Below are 24371 nucleotides of genomic sequence, written 5' to 3' on the forward strand. Positions count from 1 at the left end.
GCCCAGAAAAGGCAGTGAGGTCTGTTCGAACAGGCACTTCTCCATCTTGGCATATAGACGATTCTCTCGAAGACGCCGAAGAACAAGGCGGACAGTCCTCCTGTGGGATGGAAGATCCGGGGAGAAGACCAGAATGTCATCCAGGTAGACTACGACACAGGAGTACAGGAGGTCCCAGAAGATTTCATTGACGAACTCCTGGAACACCGCCGGGGCATTGCACAGACCGAATGGCATCACCAAGTACTCATAATAACCGTCACGGGTGTTAAAGGCGGTCTTCCATTCATCGCCGGCACGGATGCGGATGAGGTTGTATGCCCCCCTGAGGTCCAGTTTGGAGAAGATGCGTGCCCCCCTGAGACGGTCAAACAACTCCGGGATAAGAGGAAGTGGGTACCGGTTTTTGATAGTGATGTTGTTCAATCCTCTATAATCGATACATGGGCGCAGTGAACCGTCTTTCTTTTTAACGGAAAAGAACCCGGCGCCGGCAGGAGATGAAGACTTCCGAATGAATCCCTTGGCAAGGTTCTCCGTGACGTACTCGGACATGGCTGTGGATTCTGCAGGGGACAGCGGGTAGATCCTGCCCCTGGGAGGAGTAGAACCGGGGATAAGCTCAATCGGGCAGTCGAAGGACCGATGCGGTGGAAGAACCTCCGACTCCTTCTTGTCGAAAACGTCTGCATAAGCCCAATAGGCGGAAGGAAGCCCAGAGAGATCCTGAGGTGGGCGAACGGGAACCACTGGCTGAATGGGGTTCAGACAGCGACCATGACACGGGTCTCCCCAGCGCAAGACCTCCCCGGTCGACCAGTTGAGTACCGGCTGGTGTGTCCGTAACTACGGGAGACCGAGGAGAATGGCATGAGACAAGTCGGGCAGCACGTAGAAGGCCACTTTTTCACGGTGGAGGGCACCGACTTGCAAGATTACCTCTTCTGTGACCGCGGTGATGGATTCCAACAACGGTCGGTCATCAACGGAAGCGATAATCCGGGGGTTCTTCAGGGTGACCACGGGAATCCGATATTTGTCCACAACTTCACGCCGGATGAAGTTGCCTGCTGAGCCCGAATCCACATAGGCCACCTCGGACCCACGCCTCTCCCCTGAAAGCAGAAGAACAGAAAGTGTGAGGGCCTGAGAGGAATCATAATCACCTAGGAAGGCCTCTCTTACCTGGCCTAGGTGGAAGAGTTTCCCGGTCTCTCAGGACAAGAGCGGATGAAGTGGGATGCCCCTCCACAATAAAGACAAAGCCCTTGCTCCGTCTCTCCCTCTGACGTCTCTCAGCCATCCGGACCCGATCTACCTGCATGGGCTCAGGGGGCGGAGTATGTACAGGACCAGGCGGACGAGGATTAAAGGACCGGCTAGCGATCAGGGCCGGCCTAATGGGCCTCCTATCCCTCGCCGTTTCCCGGGCGCGCTCCTGGAACCGGAGGTCAATTCGAGTGGCCAGGGAGATGAGGTCCTCGAGGGTGGTGGGAGTATCACGCCCCGCCAACTCATCCTTAATTCTGCCCGACAACCCACGCCAAAAGGCCCCGACCAATGCCGCGTTATTCCAACCCAATTCGGAGGACATGGTGCGGAACCGAATGGCGTATTGACCAACAGTCAGGGTGCCCTGGTGTAGGTTGAAAAGAGATTCAGTAAGCGAGGCTACCTGTCCAGGCTCATCGAACACCTTACGAAAGGTGTCCAAGAAGAGCGGGATGTTAGAGACTATAGGATCGTCCCTCTCCCAGAGCGGATTTAACCAAGATAAGGCCTCTCCCTCCAGATGGGACATGATAAAGGCCACCTTGGCCCGATCGGAGGGATACTGATGAGGCTGAAGCTCAAAATGCAAGCCACACTGGTTTAGGAACCCTCTACACTGTTTGGGGTCCCCAGCGTATCTGGGTGGTTTGGCAAGGCGAGGAGAGGGGAACGGAGCGGGACTGGGGATGGCGGCCGAGGCCGCAGCGGTGGACTGGAGATCTCCCAGACGGCTATCTACCGAGGCCATATACGACAAAATATGGGACTGAGCGTCCCGCTGCTGGCTCAACTCCTGCTGGAGGCCGGCCAGCTGTGCGGCATTCCCCGGATCGGCCGCCTGAAGAGCGGACAAGCGGGACTCCATGGCCTTCATGACCGACATAATGCGCCCCTGGTTCTCCCGTAAAAAGAGGAGCTCCTTTTGACCGGGAGCGGCACCACCGGCGGGATCCATGGCCTGACCGTACTGTTAGCACCGCAGACTGTGAGGAGGAATACCCTGGAGTGGACCCTCTGGACCGTGGCACCGAGGGACCCCGGACGAGCAACCAGGTGTGACCGACCCCTATACAGGGATCGTTAGGCGCAAGACCAGAGACTCGAATGCCACGGCAGCCGGAACCAAGAGGGGCGGCTCGGAATGGTTCACAGGGCGTGAGCAGGAACAGACACAGGACTTGAACAGGCACGGTTACCGGACTGGAGCAGGCACGGACACAGGACTGGAACCGGCACGGAGACAGGACTGGAGCAGGCACGGACACAGGACTGGAGCAGGCACGGACACAGGACTGGAACAGGCTCGGACACAGGACTGGAGCTGGCGGATACCGGACTGGAGCAGGCATGGACACAGGACTGGAGCAGGCACGGACACAGGACTGGAACAGGCACGGACACAGGACTGGAGCAGGCACGGAGACAGGACTGGAGCAGGCACGGACACAGGACTGGAGCTGGCACGGAGACAGGACTGGAACAGGCACGGAGACAAGACTGGAGCAGGCACGGACACAGGACTGGAACAGGCACGGAGACAGGACTGGAACAGGCACGGACACAGGACTGGAACAGGCACGGACACAGGACTGGAACAGGCACGGACACAGGACTGGAGCAAGGCTGGAAGCAAGCACAGAGATTAGGCAGAGAGCCGGATTCCAGCGGAGTACACAGGGCCTGAGGTGCAGAAAGAAACAACCACGGTCAGGCGCCTCCACTAAGGGAGGGCGGCCTGATATGGCTGCTGCTGTGCCCCCATTGGTCCGGCGGTGCAATCGGGGCAGGGCACCGCTGGAGACCAGCTTAACGGCGGAGGACCGGCCGCGACCTACTGCGCATGTGCGGGACCCGCGGTGACGTCACAAGCCGTGGGCCGGAGGCAGAGAGAGGCCGACGCCGGGGCTGGAGGAAGCGAGGCTGCTGGAGGGAGCGCAGCTGCCGGGCGAGGTGAGTATAGCTGCGCGCACGGGGGCGCAGGGCTGGGAGCGTGACAGGGGGATCGGGGGCCGTGACATGTCCATGACAATTTCTTTTAGAATTTGCTGGTATAATTAATTGTTCCAACAATGATGACACGCAGTCCTGGCCCAGATGACACAAAATATGCCCAAACTACCATCATGTTTCACAGATGGTATGAGGTTTTTTTTTTAGCTGTAATTTAATGTTGTCCTTTCCCAAACACAAGGAATTTTATTTAAAGCAGAGCTCTATTTTGGTCTCATTGCTGCAATTGCCTATTGGTTTGTCCCGGTGATCTTTAGCAAACTGCAGATGAGCATCGTTTTGGAGAACAGTGTATTTCTTCTTGCAAGCCTGCCATGCACACCATTGTTAGTCAGTGTCCTCCTGATTGTGGACTCATGTACATTGACATTGGCTAATGTGAAAGAGACTTTTAGTTGCTTAGAAGTTACCTTGGTTTCATTTGTGACTTCATGAGCTATTGTATGCCTTACTTTTGGAGTGATCTTTGTTGGTCAACCACTCCTACGAAGTGTAAAAATAATCTTGAATTTCTGTCAGTTGTACACAATATGTCTGGCTGTGGACTTGTGTTGCCTAAACTTTTTCCAGCCTGATGTCAATCAATAGCTCTTCTGAGGTCCTCAGTAATCTCCATTATTTGTGCCTTGATGTACCTACATGTGTTGTGCAGACCAAATTTTGATAGATCCCTATTATTTAAATAAAGCATATATCCCACTCCCATACTTTTACCACTCATAGACATGTGACACTGGATTATTTTTCATATTTAAAAAAATACAAAGTCTTATATTTGTTCTATTTGGTTCCCTTTATCTTCCTTTATGACTTGTGGGAAAACTTAATGGATAAAATGAAAGCGGTCTCAATGGAGAGCTGGCGTGAGCCACACCAGTGGGGAGGACGGTAGATGACAAGCTCAAGGCAGCACCAGCCGCAGACCCTCGTTGAGGGACAGTAACTGTAGAGCAATGAACCACGGTTAGGAGGGCGCCAAGGACAAGAGAGAAGTCTGTTTGATGTCTTTATTCCACATCTCGTTTCAACAGCAGGACGCTGTCTTCCTCAGGTGGGTACCTAGAGGACGGAAAAGAAAAATTGACAAGAGATTTCAACGCAAGATTGTGCGGATGTTGGATAAAGAACCTCGACTAACATCCAAACAAATTCAAGCTGCCCTGTAGTCCAAGGGTACAACAGTGTCAACCCGTACTATCTGTCGGCATCTGAATGAAAAGGGACTGTATGGTAGGAGACCCAGGAAGACCCCACTTCTTACCCCGAGACATAAAAAAGCCAGGCTGGAGTTTGCCAAACTTACCTGAAAAAGCCTAAAACGTTTTGGAAGAATGTTCTCTGGTCAGATGAGACAAAAGTAGAGCTTTTTGGGCAAAGGCATCAACATAGAGTTTACAGGAGAAAAAAAGAGGCATTCAAAGAAAAGAACACGGTCCCTACAGTCAAACATGGCGGAGGTTCCCTGATGTTTTGGGGTTGCTTTGCTGCCTCTGGCACTGGACTGCTTGACCGTGTGCATGGCATTATGAAGTCAGAAGACTACCAACAAATTTTGCAACATAATGTAGGGCCCAGTGTGAGAAAGCTGGCTCTCCCTCAGAGGTCATGGGTCTTCCAGCAGGACAATGACCGAAAACACACTTCAAAAAGCACTAGAAAATGGTTTGAGAGAAAGCACTGGAGACTTCTAAGGTGGCCAGCAATGAATCCAGACCTGAATCCCATAGAACACCTGTGGAGAGATCTAAAATGGCAGTTTGGAGAAGGCACCCTTCAAATATCAGGGACCTGGAGCAGTTTGCCAAAGAAGAATGGTCTAAAATTCCAGCAGAGCATTGTAAGAAACTCATTGATGGTTACCGGAAGCGGTTGGTCGCAGTTATTTTATTCTTAAATTTTAGTAGGGAATCACTCATTACAACATCATACGCAGAGAGTTCCATAGTCTCACTGCTCTTACTGTAAAGAATCCGTGTCTGTGAGTATGCTTAAACCTTCTTTCCTCTAGACGTAGAGAATGCCCCCTTGTCCCCGTCACAGGTCTAAGAGTAAAAAGATCATTAGAAAGGTCTTTGTACTGTCCCAGCATATATTTATACATTGTAATAAGATCACCCCTAAGCCTTCAATATTCCAAACTAAACAACCCCAAGTGTAATAACCTGTCTTGGTATTGCAGACCCCCCAGTTCCCTAATAACCTTGGTCGCTCTTCTCTGCTCCCGCTCCAGTTCAGCTATGTCTTTCTTATATACCAAAGACCAGAACTGTACACAGTATTCTAAGTGTGGTCGCACTAGTGACTTGTATAGAGGTAAAGTTATGTTCTCCTCATGAGCATCTATGCCTCTTTTAATGCATCCCATTATTTTATTTGCCTTTGCAGCAGCTGCCTGACACTGGCCACTAAATGTGAGTTTGTCATCCACCCATACACCCAGGTCTTTTCCAGTGACAGTTTTGCCCAGTGTTTTACAATTAAGCACATAATTATACATCTTGTTTGTTCTACCCAAGTGCATGACCTTACATTTATCCCCATTAAAGCTCATTTTCCATTTATCAGCCCGAGCTTCTAGTTTACATAAATCCTCCTGTAATATAAAATTGTCCTCCTCTGTATTGATTACCCTGTAGAGTTTAGTGTCATCTGCAAATATTGAAATTTTACTCTCTATGCCCCAACAAGGTCATTAATAAATATGTTAAAAAGAAGCAGACCCAATACTGACCCCTGTGGTACCCCATTGCTAACTGTGACCCAGTCCGAGTGTGCTCCATTAATAACCACCCTTTGTTTCCTATCCCTGAGCCAGCTCTTAACCCACATATACATATTTTCCCCTATCCCCATTGTTTTCATTTTATGTATCAACCTTTTGTGTGGCGCCGTATCAAAAGCTTTTGAAAAGTCCATGTACACCACGTCCACTGCATTTACTTGGTCCAGTCCGGAACTTACCTCTTCATAAAAGTTTATCAGATTAGTCTGACAGGAACAGTCCCTTGTAAACCCATGTTGATATTGGGTCATGAGGTTATTCTTCTTCAGATACTCCAGTATAGTATCTCTTAGAAAACCCTCCAGGATTTTACCCACAGATGAGGTTAAGCTCACTGGCCTATAATTTCCAAGTTCAGTTTTTATCCCCTTTTTGAATATTGGCACCACATTTGCCATTCGCCAGTCCTGTGGTACAGACCCTGTTATTATGGAATCTTTAAAGATTAAAAATAATGGTCTATCTCTGACTGTGCTTAATTCCTGCAGTACTCGGGGGTGTATCCCATCCGGGCCTGGGGATTTGTCAATTTTAGTGATTTTTAGACACCGCCGTACTTCCTGCTGGGTTAAGCAGGTGACATTTAATGGAGAATTTTTTTTTATCCCTGATCATGTTATCCATCATGGGATTTTCTTGTGTAAATACTGTTGAAAAAAAGTCATTTAGCATATTGGCTTTTTCCTCATCCTCATCCACCATTTCACCCATACTATTTTTAAGGAGACCAACACTATCATTTTATAGTTTCTTACTATTTATGCTAACATGCAAGTGGTTGATTCAAAAGCCAATTGTGAGAAATATTAACGCTGACATGTTAGCTTATTTTTGGATTCATCTGACTTTTAGTATGTGTTTTTGATATTCCATGCTTCATGAATTTAACTTATTATGCACATGGAAAAATTAAAAGAATTTCAATTGACTTCAGATTCTCAGAAATAATTAGATTTACCATGGCATTAATTAATATTACCCAAAATTATTAGAATATTTTAGGCTAAAGTGAAAAGCTGCGTTGTACATAATCCGGCCCCTCGATTGTCACTACCGTCCATTGTACATTGGCACACTTCTCATGCAGAGCTGTTCAGTGTGACCATTCATTGAGAGTCCCGCTTTCTTCCAGGCATACACACACACAGTGTTAGGTCTTCTAAGGACGCTTTCATTGCTTTCTTGTGCTGTGTAAAATTTGGTTTTATATTAAGTAGGTGGACTGCTGATCTCCCAGCATGCCATTCTGGATTTGGCCTTTATGAATTGTTTCGTAAGCTTTCCAGCTGACAATAAAAGCTTTATAAGGGTTTCCTAATTAGCCGCTATGGTGTCTGTAAAACACTGATGATGACTGTGGTGAATGTGAAGTATTCACGGCCTTTGTAACGTAAATTTCAGGCTGGCACATTGTGCAAGGCAACACTAAGTGACTTATTTTCCTTCATGTTGCAGACTGAGAATGTTGATATCTGTCTGAATTTTCTGGCAGCCCGAGGAGCTAATGTGCAAGGCCTCTCTGCAGAAGGTAAGACAATCCACTATACACTAGTATGGTCTCCAGGCTCCTTCACATTGATAATTTAAAAAGCAGATAATCTACATTGCTAAGCATTGGTATTTATCATTTGAAGTAGTATAATTTCATGGTCCTTGAAATCTATACTGGCTTTAACATCAATAATTTACTTTATGTCCTGAAATCTAGACATGCTGAACTATTAAAATAACTCAAACCTTGGATGACCTTGGAATTCCATTGTTAAAGGTGCCTGGAGTAGGTTATGTCAGCGCTAAACTTTGCCAACTCTAAACCGTTTAGGAAAGTGATAAAAGTGGTTTTCGTTCTACCCAGTGATAGATGCTTGTTGCTTACTCATGTCCTCAGAGCAAAGGTTGACTTCAGTGGAAAAATAATATACTTTTGGGGCAATTACTAGAATATAGCCATAAAAGATGGTCGCCTAGAGCAAGCTTATCATTTGTTTATGTCTAATTTGCAGGTTAAAAAAATCGCCTAACATCGAACCAGAGGAAGGCAGAAATCACATGAACCAGACTCAAAGTGCCCAATATTAGGGGAAAAATCCTTTCCTGAGTCCCGATATGTCAATCAGACTAGTTCCCTGGATCAATACCCCATCTCCAAAATCTAATACCCATAGTATGAACGTATATATAATTCAAGGAAGGCACATGGGCCCTCCATTTATTCTATTTTTTCTATTTGATGCATGATCTTACTTTCCATTTGGTCTATCTCTTTACCACTAAATTATTGAAACAGTTTTGCTTAGTGGTTGTGACTACAAGGAAAGGTCATATGGGACCTTATTGCTCTGCTGAGCAGATGAGAAGACTCACAAAGAACATGCATACAGGTAGCAAATTCTATGCATGTCCTGCTCTTTGTTCAGTACTTTACTCCACATTGATTCTTCTAGCTCAGCATTTTTAAGAGATGGTCAAGATGTGACGCTCCTAAATATTTTAGCACCTTACATGCAAGCTCTCTTTTTTGGGAGGGATTCCTGGAAGAATATAGTATTACACAAAAATACACACATGTATGTAATACATACATCCATGAGCCCACCAGAGTGGGGTGTGCTCTTCTTCACTGGTCATTACTAGCTAATAAGAGTTCAGAGAGAGGACTCCCCTTTATGTAGTTCTTATGCCATGAGCAAATGGATAAGAATTGTTCACTTGTTCATATAACAATTTGGAAGTTAGCCAAGTTAAAGAAGCCCTCCTAGGAAGCTTTTTTTAAAAATAAAATGTGTGTGTATGTGCATGTAGTGTAGTATACTCCTCTACCTGTACTTATTCTGGTATCCAGTGCCGCTTTGTCTCTCTTCTCAGTGACGTCACCGCTGTTCATACTTTCCAAGTCATTCTCTCCTGTGTGTGAGCCAGATGTCTTTTTTATGCCCAAGGAGTCTCTATCTGATGCTCCACAGGCTTACATTGTAAAAGCCACTTCTGTGTCGCGCAGAGCGCAGTGTGACCTGGAGAGTCTGAATAGTGGTGACGTCACTGAGAAGAGATGTAGAACGGTGCAGGACCCTAGAAAAGAAGGCAATAAATGAGTATATTAACACAGTGACGCTACAGTACATTCACATATACACAATTTTAATTTAACAAAAAACTTCATGGGAGGGCTTCTTTAAGAGACACAATGATCCAGAAACTCCTGTGGTAACTTGAAATTCCTGGGCTCCAATGTAAAATTTGTACCAACTCCTCCGCACCTATTACAGTATGCTGGTGCCATCTTATTTTGCCATCTGGGCGTACGACACCGGTGCCGGGTGTGATGCTACCTCTGCTCCTTGTTTAGCTCCACAATTCTCCTAATCGCATAAAATTGAAGATGGAAATATAAAACTCAGGACAAGATACAAGTAGACACCAAGCAGCCTGATGGGAAATGCTCAGCTGCTGTAAACCATAGGGTGTGTGTTCAGTTCCCACAGAAAAGAGCAGTGTGAATGTTTGTTTTCTTAGTGATTGCCAACAAGGGTTTGGAAGCATACGTATACAGTATGTGTGATTCATTCTTGATATTTAGATAGTGGTCTTGGTGTCTTTAGGATGCTGGTATTTAGAGACATTCAATATCAATACAGAACAGAGTGCAGTTGCAAACCACTTGAAATTTAAGATGAGAAAATGCCATTAATTATTTTTATAGCATGCTGCTATGTATATAATATATATGCCAAACACCACAGCTGATATGGATGTTCAAAAGTGTTGAGAAGTGCCAATCTCTCCTTTAAAATAACCAGCAAAGCATGTTCTTGCTTGAGGGTGTGTGCACGTGACGTCTGTTAAATGCTGGCGTATCTGTTAAGTTTTTCAAGTAGAAGACGCTTCAGGAAAATGTTGTTTTGCTTTTTTTTGTATATTTGTACTCATTTTCTTTAGGCTTTTTGTATATATAAAATAGTGCAAGCCTGCCAAGCAGAAGCCACTTGAAGAATGGTTAGGAGGTTTAAGGAGTTAAAAGAAACTCCAAGGACTGAACATACACACAGCAATTCATTTTTAGACTCCAATGCATATGTCCATTCTCTTTTATGTTTATTTAGTGCTTTTTTTCAGGCAAGTTACAGAGCCTACTCACCTGGAAAAGATATTGTGTGCTCATACCCTTATTCTTTCAACTACCATACACAGTGGTGTGAAAAAGTGTTTGACCCCTTCCTGATTTCCTTTTCTTTTGCAAGTGTGTCACATTTAAGTGTTTTAGATCATAAAACAAATTTAAATATTAGACAAACATAACACAGGTAAGCATAAAATGCAGTTTTTCAATGAAGGTCTTTATTATTGATGTAAAAAGAAATCCAAACCTACAGGGCCCTGTATGTAAAAGTGATTGCCCTCTAAACTTAATAGCTCGTTGGGCCACCCTTAGCAGCAACAGCTGCAATCAAGCGTTTGCAGTAACTGGAAATTAGTCTTTTACAACGCTGTGGAGGAATCTCAGTAAGATTAAGGTCAGGACTTTGACTAGGCCACTCCAAAGTCTTAATTTCAGATATAATTGTATACTACCATGCATGTGTGATATGGCCCAACAGTTAATTAGTACCTTCCCCTCAAAATAACTTGTGCGCACAATAACATACAGTGTCAGTGATCTTAGATTCAGGGGATCAGTAGTCAAAGACTGTCCCCTGATCCAATGCAGCGAGACTAGCTGAGTTCGGTTGCGCTGGGTGCTCAGTGTGGCCACAAACCAACACTTTTCGAATGAGACACAGTCCTTCTTCCCCTGAATGTCTGAGGAAGGAGGACTGCATCTCCTTCAAAACACGTCGGTTTGGGTGTGGCTACAGTATTTGGACGCAACTTCCCAAATATGTGATAAACCACAGTTAATTTATGTTTTAAGGGGGATGGTAATCACTTTTTCACACAAGATACTGTAGGCTTTGATTTTTTTTTTCCTTTAATAATAAAGACCTTTGTTTAACCCCTTCACCCCGAAGCCTGTTTTCACCTTCCTGACCAGGCCAATTTTTACAATTCTGACCACTGTCACTTCATGAGGTCATAACTCTAGAGTGATTCAACAGATCCTACTGATTCTTAGATTGTTTTCTCGTGACATATTGTACTTCATGATAGTGGTAAAATTTTTCAATATGACTTGCGTTTATTTGTTAAAAAAATGTAAATTTGGCAAAAATTTTGAAAATTTTGCAATTTTCAAACTTTTAGTTTTTATGCCCTTAAATCAGAGTCATATCACACAAAATAGTTAATAAATAACATTTCCCACATGCCTACTTTACCACAGCTTAATTTTGGAAACTTAATTTTTTTTTGTTAGGAAGTTATAAGGGTTAAAATTTGACCAGCGATTTCTCATTTTCGCAACAAAATTTGCAAGACCAATTTTTTTAGGGACCACCTCACATTTGAAGTGACTATGAGGAGCCTATATGACAGAAAATACTAAAAAATGACACCATTCTAAAAACTTCACCCCTCAAGGTGCTCAAAAACACATTCAAGAAGTTTATTAAAGAGCACAATTTCACTTTTTGAATGTAAAATTTGCTAGCGTAATTAGCAGTCGCCATGTCATGTTTGGAGAGGCCCTGATGTGCCTAAACAGTGCAAACACTCCACAAGTGACACCAATTTGGAAACTAAACCCCTTAGGGAACTTATCTAGATATGTATTGAGCACCTTGAATCACTAGGTGCTTCACAGAAGTTTATAATGTTAAGCCGTGAAAATAAAAAAAATCACATTTTTCCCAAATAAATCTTTTCTAGATCTAAATTTTGCATTTTCATAAGGGTAACAAAAGAAATTGCTCCAGACAATTTGTTGTGCAATTTCTCCTAAGTACACCGATACCCCATATGTGGGGGAAAACTACTGTTTGGATGCACGGCAGAGCTTGGAAGGGAAGGAGCGCCATTTGACTTTTTAAATGTAAAATTTACTGGAATAATTAGCGGATGCCATGTAGCATTTTGGAGAGCCCCTGATGTTCCTAAACAATGGAATCCCCCCTCAAGTGACCACATTTTGGAAATTATAACCCTTTGGAAATTTTCTACAGATGTAGTGACGATTTTGACTCCATGGGTGTTTTCCAGAAACAAGCAGCAGTGGTTGTTGCTGAGTGAAAATTGCAGTGACCAGTAAATTATGCCCAGCTCATGCTTCTGGATACACACACTTGTAAATTAGGCGGGCTATCATCACTACAGAAATGCCAAACATGTAGGTGATAAATGTTGTTTAGGCAGACTGGGGCTCAGAAGGGAGGGGGGGCATTTGGATTTGAGAGCGCAGAATTTGCTGAATTTCTTTTGGGAAGCGTGAAGCCATTTAGCTTTTCCAGAGCCTTTGTGCTATCAGTAAGGTGGAAGCCCCCTATATTTCCATTATCAGATGACGGACCTGAGTGGGGACATGCTTTTTTTGTGGATTGAGTTGAAGGTTTTATTGGGAACATTTTACATAATGTTAGGGATCACATTTATCCGACACTCTACGCTGAGCACTTTGGGGTTTCCATCTAAATCTCAGAGTGACGTGGCAGATGAAACCCCCTGAGGGATTCATTCACTATAATGAGGCAGCAGATTTACTCTGGACTCTCTGTCGCCTCTGTTTAGCGGTGTCCTTTTCAAAAGTGCACAAAACTGTGGCTGAATGCACTTTTATGCAATCCGAACAAGACGAACACCGCCGGATCATAGGTCCTACGGTGCCCACAGTGCCTCATTATAGGGAATCTTCCACCGGGGGTTCTGTCTGAATCACATATTTCAGAGATTTACACTGAAACCCAGATACCAGATTTATATTGGGTTTTTATGTTTGACAGCTGTCACACACAAAAAAGACGCTTTTTGTGAAAACTATTTTTTCATCACCATATTTTAAGAGCTATAATTTTTTAATATTTTGTCCGAGAGTGATGTTATGGCTTGTGTTTTGCAGGATGAGCTGATGTTTTTATTGTTTCTGTTTTCGGATCTGTACCATTACAGCGATACCTCATTTACATAGTTTTTGAATGTTTTGGCGCTTTTACACAATAAAAACTATTTTATAGAAAAAATAATTATTTTTACATCGTTTTATTCTGAGAGCTATAACTTTTTTATTTTTCTGCTGCTGGAGCTGTGTGGTGGCTTGTTTTTTGCTGGACAAGATGACGTTTTCAGTGGTACCATTTTTATTTACATCTGTCTTTTTGATCGTGTTTTATTGCACTTTTTGTTCGGTGGTATGATAATAAAGCATTGTTTTTTGCCTCATTTTTTAATTATTTTTTTACAGTGTTCACTGAAGGGGTTAACTAGTGGGATAGTTCTATAGAGTGAGTCGTTACAGACGTGGCGTGTCCCGATGGAAGCGTGCAGTGATCCCCCTCCCTGCGCGATGCTTTTCCATGCCACTGTCACTACTGACAGTGCCATCAGAGGGGCTAAATGCCCGCAATCGATGCTAGCCCGCACCCGAGGCCGTGCGATCGGTGCACCATATTAGTATTGCTGTTTGCGGGAATACACCCCCCGCAGAGCAGTACTAGTACGGGGCAAGTCGGGAAGGGGATAAAAACTGCATTTTGTGTTTACTTGTGTTATCTTTGTCTAATATTTACATTTGTTTGGTGATCTAAAACATTTAAGTGTGTCAAACATGCAAAAGAATCATGAAGAGGGCAAACACTTTTTCATTCCACTGTATTCGTCTGTTTTTAACATATCAATATTGTGATGCCTTCATGCTGAGAATAGATGTTGAAATGTGTTATTTCAACAGCATATATCCATACATCATATCTTGATTATGGATCTCCCAGTTATGAGTGCAAGGAGAGCAAGAGTCTCCCAGTGTGTGCACAATCTCTTTGTATAAAGCAGTCACAGTAAGAAGAGTGCAAGAGTTGGGCTCTCACTGTGACTACAGCATTTACACGCTTATATAGAAGGGAACATGATACAGTTGTGCTTATTATTCTAACAAATGACTTGTCTCCTTGCCCACAATGGCTCCAGGACCCTTACTTCTAGATATAGTGATACAGCAACAGTGACAGTGCTGTGTTAACACTTTTTATTTTTTTCTAGACAGCTTATCAAAAAATCACGGACAGGTAATCAAATGAACAATGACCCAAAGAATACTGCCAAATTGGTAACAAAGTGACTTAAGGATAACAAAATCAATGTTTTGGAGTGGCCATCACAAAGCCTTGATCTCAATCCTATTGAAAATTTATGGGCATAGCTGGAAAGTCAGGTGCGCGCAAGGTGACCAACAAACCTGGATCAGTTACACCAGTTTTGTCAGGAGGAATGGACCCAAATTCCGACCAACTACAGTCATGGCCAAAAGTTTTGAGAATGACACAAATATTAATTTTCACAAAGTCTACTGCTTCATTTTTTCTAATGGCAATTTGCATATACTCCAGAATGTTATAAAGAGTGATCAGCTTAACAGCAATTACATGCAAAGTCAATATTTGCCTAGAAAATGAACTTTATCCCCCAAAACACATTTCAACATCATTGCAGCCCTGCCTTAAAAGGACCAGCTAACATCGTTTCAGTGATTGCTCCATTAACACAGGTGTGGGTGTTGATGAGGACAGGGCTGGAGATCAATCTGTCATGATTAAGTAAGAATGACACCACTGGACACTTTAAAAGGAGGCTGGTGCTTGGCATCATTGTTTCTCTTCTGTTAACCATGGTTATCTCTAAAGAAACACGTGCAGTCATCATTGCACTGCACAAAAATGGCCTAACAGGGAAGAGTATCACAGCTAGAAAGATTGCACCTCAGTCAACAATCTATCGCATCATCAAGAACTTCAAGGAGAGAGGTTCCGTTGTTGCCAAAAAGGCTCCAGGGCGCCCAAGAAAGACCAGCAAGCGCCAGGACCGTCTCTTAAAAGTGTTTCAGCTGCGGGATCGGGCTACCAGCAGTGCAGAGCTTGCTCAGGAATGGCAGCAGGCAGGTGTGAGTGCATCTGCACGCACTGTGAGGCGGAGACTCTTGGAGCAAGGCCTGGTCTCAAGGAGGGCCGCAAAGAAGCCACTTCTCTCCAGGAAAAACATCATGGACAGACTGATATTCTGCAAGAGGTACAGGGAGTGGACTGCTGAGGACTGGGGTAAAGTCATTTTCTCTGATGAATCCCCTTTTCGATTGTTTGGGACATCTGGAAAACGGCTTATTCAGAGAAGACCAGGTGAGCGCTACCACCAGTCTTGTCTCATGCCAACTGTCAAGCATCCTGAAACCATTCATGTGTGGGGTTGCTTCTCAGCCAAGGGAATGGGCTCTCTCTCAGTCTTGTCTAAAAACACAGCCATGAATAAAGAATGGTTCCAGAATGTCCTCCAAGAGCAACTTCTCTCAACCATCCAAGAGCAGTTTGGCGATCAACAATGCCTTTTTCAACATGATGGAGCACCTTGCCATAAAGCAAAGGTGATAACTAAATGGCTCAGGGAACAAAACAGAGATTTTGGGACCATGGGCTGGAAACTCCCCAGATCTTAATCCCATTGAGAACTTGTGGTCAATCATTAAGAGACGGGTGGCCAAACAAAAACCTTCAAATTCAGACAAAATAAAAGCATTGATTTTGCAAGAATGGACTGCTATCAGTCAGGATTTGATCCAGAAGTTGATTGAGAGCATGCCAGGGAGAATTGCTGAGGTCCTGAAGAAGAAGGGTCAACACTGCAAATATTGACTTGCTGCATTAACTCATTCTAACTGTCAATATAACCTTTTGTTACTCATAATATGATTGCAATTATATTTCTGTGTGTGATAAAAACTTCTGACAAACACACATAAAAACCAGAGGGCAGCAGATCATGTGAAAATATAATATTTGTGTCATTCTCAAAACTTTTGGCCATGACTGTATTGTGAGAAACTTGTGGAAGGATATCCCAAACTTTTGACCAAAGTCATTGTGTTTAAGGGCAGTGGTACCAAATACTAATGAAATGTATGTCATTTTTTTATTCACAGTAATAAAAATGCCTCTCTCTTTCTCTCATTATTCTGGCATTTGGCACATATTAATCATTATGGTAATCCTAACTAACCTAAAATGGGAGAGGTTTATTCTGATTTCATGTCAGATATTGAGAAAAACATGCATATGTGTCTTTTTATATACCGTAGTATATGTAACTATCACGGTCGGGACGGGAGGACGGGGCTTAGCTTACGCTCCCATGCCAACAGGTCTTGACGACGTGGGGCGTGCGTCCCAGGTGGTAATGGAATGTGGACCCTCTGGACCACAGAGGGGGACCCGGGCTTACCCGGATTAGGGAAGGGCAGCGACCGGTGGCTGTGGCAGCTGAGAATGCGGGCAAGGTGACGACATGCAGGACTAGATGACACCACACAACTTCAGGTATGAAGAAACATAAAGTTTACTTAAACTAAGTCACAGTACAAAAACAAGACATCACAATGCCAGGCTCCTGATTCTGCACATCAAGGAAGGGCACACATTCCAGGTTAGCAGACAATGGCAGAAGGTCATCAAAGGTTGATACAGTCCAGGGTCATCTGGCATGGGCTTACCAGGAGAGCCTCTTTCTCAGGTCTCTGGGGTAGCACAGACGCAGCAGGAGAACATCAGACACCGACCTCGGACAGAGGTCAGACGATGGCAAGAGGTCATCACGGGTTGATGCAGTCCAGGGTCATCTGGCATGGGCATATCAGGAGAACCTCTCTCTCAGGCCTCAGGTGTAGCGCAGGCAAAGCAGGAGAATATCAGACACCGACCTCAGACAGATGTGATCACAGGGCGGACCCCAGGGTATCGGCAGGACATCAGGAAACAGGCAAGACACGGACAGCACAGGTCCAGGAACATAAGCATGGCAGCTCAGGACATCAGCTGGTCAGATCCAGGACACACAGGCAGAGCCGTCCCCAGGAAACAAGACTGGAGACTCCCCAGGAACACGAAGGAGGAGCCCGTCCAGGAACACGAGCGGGACCGACTCTGGAACACAGGCTGGACTACCAGGACCACGGACTGGACATCTGGACACAGGCAGGACATCGGGACACAGGCTGGACATCTAGACTCCAGACAGCAGCCACTGCTCCAGGCTGGGAACATCAGAACAGAGGCAGGACCTCAAAGACATCAGCAGAATATTGGGCAGCAGTCGTCAGGTTCCGGACATGAGACACGACCTCCAGGCACCAGACAGCGGTTGATAGGCTCCAGGCACCAGACAGCGATTGCCATACTCCGGACATCAGAGATGACTTCCAGGCACCACACAGCACTCATCAGGCTCCAGGCACCAGACAGAGAACACCAGATTCCAGACATCGAACATGACCGCCAGGCACCAGACAGCACTCATCAGGCTCAGGCCCCAGACAGCAATCACCAGACTTCAGACATCGGACATGACCTTCAGGCACCAAACAGCGGTCATCAGGCTCCAGGCATCAGGCAGTGGTCATCAGGCACCAGAGATCAGACCTAGGAAGGAACTCAAGCGGGATGGTGCAAGCACCACAGGATTGAATCGGGGCTGGATGGAGCTAGCGCCGCATAGTAGGCAGAGTACAGTGTAGTAGATGCTCATCAGGAACACCTGACTCCATCTTCAACAGACGAACACAGGTGTCATGCTCGCGCCTAGGCTGAATGGCGCGAGCCGGGGGTTGTGGCCCCACTGTGCCACAGACCAGACTACCCTGGAAGGGGCGTGACTGCGACAGCTACCTTGGGCTTCACTGGAGCCTCTGATGGTGAGGTCAGGCTTGTGCGGCAGATAGCTGTCGGGTGCCACTCCAGGGTGGTGTCTGGCTGTGGCTGCTGATCCCACTTGGAGACAAGTCACTTGGACAGATGTGACTGACAGGCAGACTGAGACACAGGGCAAGAAGGTACGACAGATACAGGGCAAGCAGGCGTGGCTTGGAGACACTGGGCAAACAGGCACGGCTTGAGACACAGGACAGGCAGGCACGGCTTGAGACACAGGACAGGCGGGCACGGCTTGAGACACAGGACAGGCGGGCACGGCTTGAGACACAGGACAGGCGGGCACGGCTTGAGACACAGGACAGGCGGGCACGGCTTGAGACACAGGACAGGCGGGCACGGCTTGAGAAGGAACAGGTAGGGACCTGTTCACACAGCAGGTATGGATGCAGGCAGGCAGGAGTGGAATATGAAGGAACGGGTTTGGACCTGTTCACACAGGAGGTGCAGGTATGGATGCAGGCAGGCGTGGAATATGAAGGAACAGGTTTGGACCTGTTCACACAGGAGGTGCAGGTATGGATGCAGGCAGGCAAGAGTGAAATAAGAAGGAACAGGTTTGGACCTGTTCACACAGGAGGTGCAGGTGAAGGCAGGAGTGGAGAGAGAAGCTGCACAAATAGGTTCTGCAGCGGCAGCAGGAGTAGAGCAAAGCTGAACCACAAGGTCTGTGGAGAGAAGCTGCATCAAGAGGTTCCGCAGCAGGAATGGAGCAAAGCAGAACCACAAGGTCTGTGGAGAGAAGCTGCAGCAAGAGGTTCTGCAGCGGCCGCAGGACTGGAGCAAAGCAGAACCACAAGGTCTGTGGAGAGAAGCTGCAGCAAGAGGTTCTGCAGTGGCAGCAAGAGCAGTGCAGACAGAGCGGCTAGAGTGCAGATGCACAGATAGAGCTGCGAGAGTGCAGATGCACAGACAGGGAGGACACAAGGAAAGACACAGCAAGGAAGGGAGCCACAGACAAGGAGAAAGGGAGACTGATAGACAAGGTAAGACTGAGTTCGGACAGAGACACAAAGACACAAGGACCAAGATTCAAGGGCCAGGATATTCTGCTTCCTGGCAGGCGGACAGAGAAATGCTAGGCAAGGTACCAAGACACAAGAGTACGCAGTAAGAGCCTTCAGAGAAGGCAAGACAGGGCCTGGCTGGCTCAGCAGCAAGGAGCTAACTGAGTTTAGACATTGCACAGGCAATGTTTCAGTGGGAGTGGTGAAACTAAATAGTCAAGGGCTCCAGGTGATTGGTCAGGGACAGATTACCCAGGTGCACCCTGACTGCATAAGAACCAGAGAGTTCAGGCGCCGCCCCCCTATACACACAGTCAGGAAACATGGAGAGCAAGCAGGAAAACAAGAGGCATAGCACATGGAGCTCAGGGCTGGCAACAGACAGATTTCACAGCATGGCTTGAAGCAGAAAGTAAGTTGGTGTGCGGGGGATGGGAGGCCATGTAGTGATGCCAGCAGGGTTGTTACAGTACCCCCCCCCTTTACGGCCCCTCTTCCTCAAGCCTGCCAGAATGACCTGAAGAAGGAGTATGGAACCACACACAGTCCAGGCTGACACGACATCTTTAAGGTAGGGTGGAGTATGTGTGCCATCAGGAATTCCAGATTGCCCGGTTTCTTGGTGCCCAAGGGAGTCAGTTTCCAACACAGAGGGTACAAAGACTTCTTCCTCCAAATTGGCAAAAGGCAGGGACCTGGAAGCTTCAGACTTGACCCGTACATCAGCTGGCCAGCTAGAAACAGAAGACACCTTCACCGAGTCCAACTTCAGCCCGATATGCCAGAAAAATTGGACCTCCTCCTTCCGGTTGGTGAGAAACAGAGATACGTAGGTCACTGTTCCAACCTCTTCACCCACCTGCCAAATGGAAGCTGGAGGCATACATACAGGGAGCCATTTCGGCCTGTTACCCTGAAAAAACTGGACCACATCCTCCTGGTTAGAGGATGAGTGAAGCTCTGTCTTGGGACCTTCACCCCTAGGCCACAGGGGAGCTGAAGGCATACACTCTGGATCCATCTTCAGCCCTTTATCCTGGGGAAGACAATCAAGAGGCAGGGGTGCTCTTGGGAGCAGAACACTGGTATAGTCACTGGGGATGTGTGAGGAGACTGAGACCGCCTCCCCCTCTTCAGAGGCATCCTCACACCTTGACTTGGCGACCAGCAAACCAGGCGAAGAAGACGAGCTTGCTGACTGAATGCGACGCAAGGGGACCAGACACCTCTTGTCCCTTGGTTGTTTCAAGTGTGGTGCCTTGCTGGGTCTCCAAACATAAATGGGCATCAGGATCTCTGGTTCAGAATGACCCATGGGCAAACCAGTCAGTAGATGGAAGATGAACTTCTTCATGTATAAAGCTCCGACCTGGAGCTGTAGTTGTCCTTGCAGGACTAGACTGTTTTCCAACAGGGCTCGGCCACCTCGAGACAACGCCCACGTCGGCTTCGGGAGCTGTATCACAGAGACGACACACTGACTCCGTATGGCTGGCGGTTTATACACACCAAAGCTCCCAGAAGGCAGAGAAACAGTCATTGGCTTCACAGGACAGAGACCGTCGGGATGTTCCTTTCACGAGACCAGATTGCGGCTGTAAGCTTGCCAGCTGCTTTTTCTTAGACCTCTTGGACCTTACACAGGAGGCCGCCTTAGCAGGCTGAGGAACAGGAGTGTCAGGGACGGTCACAGACGGATGAGAGGATTCACCCATAGGTACCTCTTGTCTGGTCTGTATCTGGAAGCTTGAAGGGGAAGACATCTCAAGAGCAGCTGGACGAGGCATGTCGAAAACCTTACGGAAGGCCACCAGGAAGGCCCCCAGGCTCATGACGACAGGGTCCCCTGCTTCCCAAAGGGGACAGATCCAATTCAAGGCATCACCAGCTAGGTAGGACATGATATATGCCACCTTGACCCGGTCAGAGGGGAAACAAACTGCATTCTGCAGGATGTAGTGTAGGCACTTTTTCAGGAACCCTTGGCACTCTTTGGGGTCCCCATAGAACCTAGGCGGATCTGCTGGGTCGTGCTCTTCGTAGGCCAGGAGCTGCTCATAGATGGCCTTGGAGACTATGAGTGGTTCAGAAGTCTCCACAATTGGAACCACACAAGGAGGAACAAACTCTTCCGGTGGCTCACACTGGCAGGGAGAGAGTTCATGACGCTCAGTGAGCGGAAGGACATGGGACTCAGCGGGGACCATGGCCTGTGCAAACTGTCACGCTCGCGCCTAGGCTGAATGGCGCGAGCCGGGGGTTGTGGCCCCACTGTGCCACAGACCAGACTACCCTGGAAGGGGCGTGACTGCGACAGCTACCTTGGTCTTCACTGGAGCCTCTGATGGTGAGGTCAGGCTTGTGCGGCAGATAGCTGTCGGGTGCCACTCCAGGGTGGTGTCTGGCTGTGGCTGCTGATCCCACTTGGAGACAAGTCACTTGGACAGATGTGACTGACAGGCAGACTGAGACACAGGGCAAGAAGGTACGACAGATACAGGGCAAGCAGGCGTGGCTTGGAGACACTGGGCAAACAGGCACGGCTTGAGACACAGGACAGGCGGGCACGGCTTGAGACACAGGACAGGCGGGCACGGCTTGAGAAGGAACAGGTAGGGACCTGTTCACACAGCAGGTATGGATGCAGGCAGGCAGGAGTGAAATATGAAGGAACGGGTTTGGACCTGTTCACACAGGAGGTGCAGGTATGGATGCAGGCAGGCGTGGAATATGAAGGAACAGGTTTGGACCTGTTCACACAGGAGGTGCAGGTATGGATGCAGGCAGGCAAGAGTGAAATAAGAAGGAACAGGTTTGGACCTGTTCACACAGGAGGTGCAGGTGAAGGCAGGAGTGGAGAGAGAAGCTGCACAAATAGGTTCTGCAGCGGCAGCAGGAGTAGAGCAAAGCTGAACCACAAGGTCTGTGGAGAGAAGCTGCATCAAGAGGTTCCGCAGCAGGAATGGAGCAAAGCAGAACCACAAGGTCTGTGGAGAGAAGCTGCAGCAAGAGGTTCTGCAGCGGCAGCAGGACTGGAGCAAAGCAGAAGCACAAGGTCTGTGGAGAGAAGCTGCAGCAAGAGGTTCTGCAGCGGCCGCAGGACTGGAGCAAAGCAGAACCACAAGGTCTGTGGAGAGAAGCTGCAGCAAGAGGTTCTGCAGTGGCAGCAAGAGCAGTGCAGACAGAGCGGCTAGAGTGCAGATGCACAGATAGAGCTGCGAGAGTGCAGATGCACAGACAGGGAGGACACAAGGAAAGACACAGCAAGGAAGGGAGCCACAGACAAGGAGAAAGGGAGACTGATAGACAAGGTAAGACTGAGTTCGGACAGAGACACAAAGACACAAGGACCAAGACTCAAGGGCCAGGATATTCTGCCTCCTGGCAGGCGGACAGAGAAATGCTAGGCAAGGTACCAAGACACAAGAGTACGCAGTAAGAGCCTTCAGAGAAGGCAAGACAGGGCCTGGCTGGCTCAGCAGCAAGGAGCTAACAGAGTTTAGACATTGCACAGGCAATGTTTCAGTGGGAGTGGTGAAACTAAATAGTCAAGGGCTCCAGGTGGTTGGTCAGGGACAGATTACCCAGGTGCACCCTGACTGCATAAGAACCAGAGAGTTCAGGCGCCGCCCCCCTATACACACAGTCAGGAAACATGGAGAGCAAGCAGGAAAACAAGAGGCATAGCACATGGAGCTCAGGGCTGGCAACAGACAGATTTCACAGCATGGCTTGAAGCAGAAAGTAAGTTGGTGTGCGGGGGATGGGAGGCCATGTAGTGATGCCAGCAGGGTTGTTACAACAGGTTTATTCACAGGACACAGTTTACAGGAAACTCACCGTCACTAGGTACATGGTTTAAGTCACAGAAGGACTTTAGGATTTTCACACAGCAGGAATCCACATTCAAGGCAAGGACTTTGGTACCAGCACATAGACTGGACAGGTCCAGGGACAAAAGACATCAGCTTTCCTAGAACTGATAGCAGGCAGAACAGGAGCTGAACACAAAGAAGACCAGGAGCAACATGGGGGACCAAACACACATGGCTAGGTTCAGGAACCTAATGTGAAGCTCTGGCCATGCCCAATAGGAAAGAGGAACTTTATATAGGATCTGCCCCTTAGCAATAGGCTGGGGACAGCAATTCTAGCGCACACACTACCCTTAATAAAAGCAGGGAAGGTGTGGCCATGCACACCCTAAACACAGACAGAAACCAGTACAACATAGCCAGCACAGGAACTGAGGCTTAAGGCACCTGGCAGCGGCTGCAAGCCTGGACACACATGGAAAGTCATGCACCAGCTGCAGAGGACCTCACAACCCATGGATAGCTTCCACAGTAGCAGCCAGAGACTGCACACGCGGAGCATCATGCAGCAGAGCAAGGACTCTACAACACATGTACGGCTACACAGCAGAGCCGGGACCTGAGCAGCATCCATACAGGTAACAGACAACAGCATCCCAACTGATTAGGGGGAAAGGAGCAAAGGGTTAAAGCAGAGGCATGCAGAGTAACACCGGGGAAACAAGATACAAACACACCGGTGTTACAGTACAGCTAAACACAGCAATTGTAGGAGAAGAGCCTTGATGAGAGAGGTAAAGAAGAACCCCAAGACACTATGGCTGAGCTCCAGAGATGCAGTAGAGAGATGGGAGAAAATTCCACAAAGTCAACTATCACTGCAGCCTTCCACAAGTCGGGCCTTTATAGCAGAGTGGCCCAACAGAAGTCTTTCCTCAGTGCAAGGCATATGAAAGCCAGCATAGAGTTTGCTAAAAAAACACATGAAGGACTCACAGACTATGAGAAATAAGATTCTCTGATCTGATGAGACGAAGATAGACCTTTTTGGTGATAATTCTAAGTGGTATGTGTGGAGAAAACCAGTCACTGCTCATTACCTGACTAATACAATCCTAACAGTAAAACATGGTGGCAGCATCATGTTATGTGGGGTCTTTTTTAGCTGTAGGGACAGGACGACTGGTTGCCATTGAAGGAAACATGAATGCGGCCAAGTACAGAGATATCCTGGATGAAAACCTCTCCCAGAGTGCTGTAGACCTCAGACTTGGCCAAAGGTTCACCTTCCACCAAGTCAAAGACACTAAGCACACAGCTAAAATAACAAAGGCATGGCTTCAGAACAACTCTGTAACCATTCTTGACTGGCCCCGCCAGAGCCCTGACCTAAACCCTATTGAGCATCTCTGGAGAGAACTGAAAATGGCTATCCACCAACGTTCACCATCCAACCTGACAGAACTGGAGAGGATCTGCAAGAAAGAATGCTAGAGGATCGACAAATCCAGGTGTGAGAAACTTGTGGCAACATTCCCAAGAAGAGTCATGACTGTACTAGCTCAAAAGGGTGCTTCTACTCAATACTGAGCAGAGATTACAACAAAGTCACATTTCACTTCTCACCTTCCAGCCAAATCACTATCTATTCCCAACC

At 47.0% G+C, this 24371-nt stretch overlaps 1 protein-coding gene across 12 annotated transcripts in view; it reads left to right on the forward strand.

Annotated features, from left to right (window-relative positions):
• The window catches only part of NAV3 (neuron navigator 3), a 1131823-nt gene that overhangs the window by 828889 nt on the left and 278563 nt on the right, over window positions 1-24371 (forward strand). For all 12 annotated transcript variants that reach the window (XM_073541506.1, XM_073541497.1, XM_073541495.1 and 9 more), the window contains one exon: window positions 7520-7592. In XM_073541506.1, the coding sequence (XP_073397607.1) occupies window positions 7520-7592 (73 nt within the window). The remainder of the gene's footprint in view (window positions 1-7519; window positions 7593-24371) is intronic.

Source organism: Dendrobates tinctorius, unplaced genomic scaffold, assembly GCF_039654945.1.
Source record: "Dendrobates tinctorius isolate UK_male_01 unplaced genomic scaffold, ASM3965494v1 ptg000122l, whole genome shotgun sequence".
Taxonomy (NCBI): domain Eukaryota; kingdom Metazoa; phylum Chordata; class Amphibia; order Anura; family Dendrobatidae; genus Dendrobates; species Dendrobates tinctorius.